The sequence below is a fragment of the Cupressus sempervirens genome, chromosome 7, assembly GCF_028749045.1.
Source record: "Cupressus sempervirens isolate cs-2001-9-10 chromosome 7, ASM2874904v1, whole genome shotgun sequence".
NCBI lineage: Eukaryota > Viridiplantae > Streptophyta > Pinopsida > Cupressales > Cupressaceae > Cupressus > Cupressus sempervirens.
Genome location: NC_143124.1, coordinates 648,326,386 through 648,332,232, shown reverse-complemented (window position 1 = coordinate 648,332,232; position 5,847 = coordinate 648,326,386). Strand labels below are relative to the sequence as shown.

Below are 5,847 nucleotides of genomic sequence, written 5' to 3'. Positions count from 1 at the left end.
AATGTCAGTGCTCAAGTCAGCACCAAATGTGGGCACTGTCGATGTTTGATGTTTGTTCTGGCATTGCAGATTAATCAAAGTTTGGATCACATGATGCTTGAATATGGTTGCTTCAAAGAAATGTCACATGATGTGCTTAATCTGCTGATACAATGTTCTGGGAACATTCTGCACATCAAATGTCTAGTACAATCAACATTGAGATGATTTCTTTCAAGGCACAGTAGAATATACTGAGCACTCCCTATTTAAAGATGAGGATTTGCAATGAACACGGTAGATGCTTGCAGATGATGCAAATTTAAGAGAAATACTCATCTTTCCAAGCACTTGTTGAATGGACTTTAGGGATGACACGACAATGCTGAGCTGGAGATGTATCGTTGGGTTTGATGGATCTATATGCTATTGGGGGATTGGGCTTGCTGGGTGGATGTGCAATGCTATGACAAAGCTCTGCAATAATTGACTTCTCTAGATTGAAGATAAAGATTCATGGTGGCTTGGTGTAGATAGCTCAGCCACAATATGAATGCTACCTATGTGACTCAGTTGATCATTTGGAGTAGATTGGGTGGTTGCCATGAGAGATATAAAGTAATAAACTTTGCATCAAATCAACCAGAGCTCTTGATTAATATCTTTCTTGTGATTTGATTGATTGCATTTGTACCTACTGAGAAATCACCATAACATATGAGGCAATCATTGTTGGGTAGTATGAGCAGTCATCTAAGAAATTATTTCCATGCAAGATTACAGAATCATAATCAGAAGAAACAGTTTCATTTCTCAATAATGTTGTCCAATCTGCAAACTTAGTGTAAGAGAGGTCGCAGGGAAGGACTTCCATCAAGCCAACTAGCTTGGAGGAGAAGTAGGAAATGAAACTAAGACAATTCTTGAAGAAGCGTCTGATGAAAACTTTCTTTCAAAATCATAGGCTCCTATGGCATTGAATGAAGAAGAAGTCACTGTTATAACTTTGAGGGGGTTTGGGATCTTGCATTTGAACACCCTCATTCATTTGAAGGCCCAAAGAAATATTTTTACAGACATTGTACTTTTGAAACGTTTACATGAACAACTTAAAGTTCTTTCCTTAAGTTTTTGGCAATCCAGTAATCTAAAAGTCTCCAACTTACCATAGCTCGCTCGAAATCGATACAACAAAAAAAATTAATCTGTCCTCAACTCCTTATATTCTCAATGAGACTAGCAAATTCAATGGTAGAATTCACCACAATTGTTTATGATCACTACGCGCCTTGCTCAAGCTCGGTTATAAGAAAATGTTTTGATAATGCAAAATGTGGCTTTTTCAAGTCAACGTGTTTTATAATTGAAAGTGGTGAATCCAAGGCACATGCAAGCTAATTTACAGTAGTTTGGAGTGCACTGAAAAGTATGGTTAAAACAAGAACATTGATTATTAAAATTATTGATAGTTGAATTCTCAGATAAGTGCAACCGAGTCTATTGTCTAAAGTAAGGACACAATGGCCTGAAAAAATAGTCTGAGCCAATTCAATAGCAATTTTTCACCAGATCACTATGGAAGGTGGAGTTAAAATCTGAAGAAGCAATTTTTTATGTCATTAATGGATTACTAGTCCAAGGGAAGATAAATGTTCATTTTTATCGGTTTGACTCAAACATTGAATATGCCAACTGCCAATTTCAACTTCCACAAGAAGACCTCTCACAAAATGCACAAGTCCTCAGTTACCATACAGAAAAAGGAACTTTAATCAGAGTGACAAACCAAACAACTCATAAGCAAATAAATTCTAAGTTTTTTAATTGGCATCAAAAAATTACTCACATGTAACTCACTAAAAATTAAATAGTCATCTTTAATAGATTGCTTCCGTGTAATTCACTAAAAATTAAATAGTATCTTCAATAGATTGTTGCCGTGTAACTCACTACTACACTCCAAAAAGCTTTTGTATCAGATACAAATAGTGTAAACAGCTCAATCAAATGTAGAAATAACCTCTCATCTAGAAGAGGGATGTTCCCTTCCCCTTCTTATCTCCACCAATCTCAAAGTGTTTGCATCGTTGCAAAACAAAAAGATATGATAAAGGCATGTACTCATGTGTAAAAATAATGTAGTTTTAACTTTATATACTCTTTTCCATCAAACACCAATTTGAGACTAAAAAAGAAAATCTCATAGCAACTTACCTTGATTGGATGCTGTGAGACATGTTTACAAGATTGGCATTGCAACCTCAACACAATCTTCTTTGTTGTTTTTGCCTACAACATTTGCAAAATAACAGAATCGTGAATTTACTAATCTAAGGGCTTTATATGTCGAACAGTCCACCATTAGAAGATCATAATATTATAAAGGCAAATCATATTAGTAGTCATAAAGTTCTGCTTACTTTCTTGTGAAAGACAGGTTTTGTTTGGCCTCCATAGCCTGATTGTTTTTTATCATACCGACGTTTTCCTGAAAAAATGAAATAAAACCAGTGATCTAATTTCGTTGTCTTACCCCAAAATAAAACAAAAAACAAAAAATAAAAATAGAAAAATTTTGGCTTTTATATCTAGATAATACAAAAGGAAAAACTCACCCTGGGCTGCAAGACTGTCCTTGCCTTTCTTGTACTGAGTAACCTTGTGCAAAGTGTGCTTTCTGCATGCTTTGTTTTTGCAAAAAGTTTTCTTAGTTTTTCGAACGTTCACCTATCAGCAGATTAGCATAATACAAGGTCAAAGAAGTATTAATACCTTGAAAAACATGAGCATGAACTACTCATGTTAAAGCAAAAGTTAAATGTGGAGATTCATTACTAATCTTAGTAGTGTGCACTCTTTCAATTAATGTTCTGATGGGAAACTCAAGAACTGGTGATTTAATAGTTTAGAACTATTTAGTATACAGAAGTCAATACTAATCTAAGCACAGTACACTCTCTTCAAACTGTGAACACAACTAGTAATAATTTAGTTTCGAATTCTAATAGATTAAGCAGTTAACCATAAAATATTCAAGCACCATTCTAGTTATGGCAGCAACAATAATAAACACTTAATTGGGAATTTAAACAGAAGTTGCAGTTCACTGTACACATTCCTTGAACACCAATCTAACTGTGAATATGAATGATGCAAACTTGTGAAGATAAAAGTATATTATTAATACCCCTTACTTGGTTCAATTTGTTTGCTTAATATAAAGAAAAAGATTACAACCAAGTCAATTTCCACTCAGAAGAAAACTACACCATATATGTCATTAGTACATAAAGCTTTCTTCTTGATGGCAAAGAGTATATAAAGTTCAAACTATATAAAGATTACACCCAAGTCAATTTCCACTTAGAAGCTTCCAATTCCACATGAAATCAACAGGCTTGTAAGCATTTTCCATACATGTCATTCAATATATGCAGGGAACAGATTTTGGGAGTAAATAGAATCTTTTAAAATCATTTGTTTATACCTTGAATCAAGTCCTCCAATGAACAGATTTCACTTCATGAAAATATGGAAAGACTTATCAAGCTTCCATGAGCTCATTTTCTTTGGTGCTTTTTCTGCCAAGGCATCCCAACTATTTAAAGGGTCAGACAGATGCCAATTTCCCCACATTCTTTGCACCACAAGCTATCAAACTAGCAGCATTGAACAAATTTTATGTTTCTCAACATGTTCTATTGTTGGATAGATTTACCAGTAAATTCCACACGGTGTGTAACATAATCAAATTTTTCAAATCTCCTGGGTACACACAAATTTAATTTTAGAAAGAATGAAGCTTTTGATTTCCAATTTTCTATCACCAACACAGTTCTCTCATATCTTGCTTAATGCATAAGATAAGTGCACGTGTAGAAAGTCTATCTTGAGATGGAACACCTCTAAAACTATCTGGATGGGGCAGGTAATGTCCTGTGTGTATATTGGAAACAAGCAACTGCTGGACTGATGATCAGTTGTTCGAATCCCAGCTGGTCTGTGAAAGTTCAACATTGTATCAGAGTCAGGCAAGGTTAGGAGGGCCAAGCACCTCCGGTGTAGCCTAAGAAGATTCACTCCAAGCAATCCACACTAGATCAATTATAGGCTAGCCATAGAAGGCTGGCTAATAGCTCAATAGAGCACTTCAGTAGCAAGTGGAAGGACTTAAGTTCAAGTCACTCCAGATTTGGCCCCAGAGCAATCAATGTCTTATAGCTAAGTTATCGATGTTGGTCCTGATGCAGGGATGCGGGGATTTTTTTTTTGAGGATTTTAAGTGTGTCTATCTATATATATAATGCGGGGATTTTTTTTTTTTGAGGATTTTAAGTGTGTCTATATATATATATATATATATACACACACACACTATAATTTATGTCTGCAAAGAAATGAGCAACGAATGGCCTATATTAGGGCCATTTTATGGTTTTGGGGCAAAAAGGAGAAAAAATATAATTTAAAAAACAATTAAACACATGTTTTATTAAGTCACTTAAGTGACTGGACACTCAAACAAGCCCGATGCTCTGCAAATTCGCCCAGATGCTATCCTGATTCTCTCTGGCTGCTTTCCCAAGAATCCTGCATGTATCCTCAGGCAGGGAATGCGCTTCCTCCAAAAGCATCTATGCATCAGCACCCCTGCATCTACCCAAAAACTAGACACCTCGGTATCTTAGCCTTATAGCATCATACTTATTTCACTATATTCAGAGAAGCCTTCCCAACACCTACTTATTAGTAGTCACCTATCACCTATCATTGTGAAACCATCATTGTTCATGTAAATGTTATGAGGCCTATGGCTAGGGGTATCGAATCTTGGGTATGGTCCAAAAGGGTTGATATTGAAACTTAGGGAGGATGTATAGATCCCAAAAGGGTATCTTAATTAGGTTTTAGTTTCCATAGTTGTTTGGGAACTATTGGAGAGAAATCCAAATTAGTGACTGGTGAGGGCTACTAGCTTTAAGGCTAGATATGAATGTTGGGTAAGAGATTAGTTGTCCAAAATGAATGAATGGATGGAACATGGTGGAAAGGCCATGAGGAGATGATTCACAAAGGAAGAATGAAGGTTGAAGCCTTGGAAGAAGTTATGGTGTTTGGGAAACTCTAAGTGCACTTGGGGTAGCGTGGAAGGTAAGTCCTTGAGGGGACATTGGAGTAAAGAGTTGTTGCTAAATGAATTGATTTTCTATCTCATATGAAGAAGATGGATACCACACACCACCTCTGCATCATAGAGTAAGAGTGCATTGCGCTTGTTATGGCGCTTGGGAATGTAGTTTCTTCATGTGATGCATTGGTCTTCATGTGATGCTTGGAAGATATAAGGATGAAAGTTTCAGACGTTTAGGTGTTATTCACCATTTGACTAGTCACTTTGTGTCCCTGTTTCATCTAGAGATTGATTGGGACAAGATTCTCAATAATGATTTGAGCATTGATCAAATTGGTACACTTGAGATCGTTGCTTGGAAATCCTTGGTGAAGGAAGGCTCACTCCTTTAATTGTGAACTTATTGGTTGGTTGCAGACCAGCCACACCACTCTGTAGTTTGCCATAATAGTAGAGAGTTGGCAAGTTCTTCTTGGCCAAGGCAGGGAGAGTTCATAGTCTCAGACTTGTGCAGGCTTCTTCCAGCCACTTCTGAGGCAATCTGGACTGAGGCATTCCTCAAAATTCATGCTAAGACTATAGGCCACTCCTATGCTTCAAATAGAGTGTTGAAATTGGTGATATCAAAATGTATTTCACAAATTCATGTTATGGGCAGCAGTAGTCATGGATCATTATAGACCTACCACATGCGAAGTGACCATTTTATGTTAGTTTGAGCTTCACTTGGTTTCAAG

The 5,847-nt window shown here is 36.4% G+C and overlaps 1 protein-coding gene across 1 annotated transcript; it reads right to left on the bottom strand.

Annotated features, from left to right (window-relative positions):
- Positions 1-1,828: 1,828 nt before the first annotated feature.
- Positions 1,829-4,613, bottom strand: LOC149548338 (large ribosomal subunit protein eL42-like). The gene is made up of 5 exons (XM_089794248.1): positions 4,503-4,613; positions 2,595-2,706; positions 2,400-2,467; positions 2,193-2,268; positions 1,829-2,065 (listed from the first exon to the last, which is right to left on the bottom strand). The coding sequence occupies exons 1-5, from the start codon at positions 4,611-4,613 to the stop codon at positions 2,007-2,009; spliced, it is 426 nt and encodes a 141-aa protein (XP_089650374.1). The 3' UTR covers positions 1,829-2,006.
- Positions 4,614-5,847: the final 1,234 nt, after the last annotated feature.

What these genes read in the sequence shown, in the direction of transcription:
- LOC149548338 (XM_089794248.1), bottom strand. Translation starts at nt 4,613, where the DNA reads ATGCTTTTGGAGGAAGCGCATTCCCTGCCTGAGGATACATGCAGGATT. An exon ending in GGACAGTCTTGCAGCCCAGG is followed by an intron (nt 2,468 to 2,594) that starts GTGAGTTTTTCC and finishes TCATTTTTTCAG; the next exon opens with GAAAACGTCGGTATGATAAA. An exon ending in CTCACAGCATCCAATCAAGG is followed by an intron (nt 2,066 to 2,192) that starts TAAGTTGCTATG and finishes TTGTTTTGCAAC; the next exon opens with GATGCAAACACTTTGAGATT.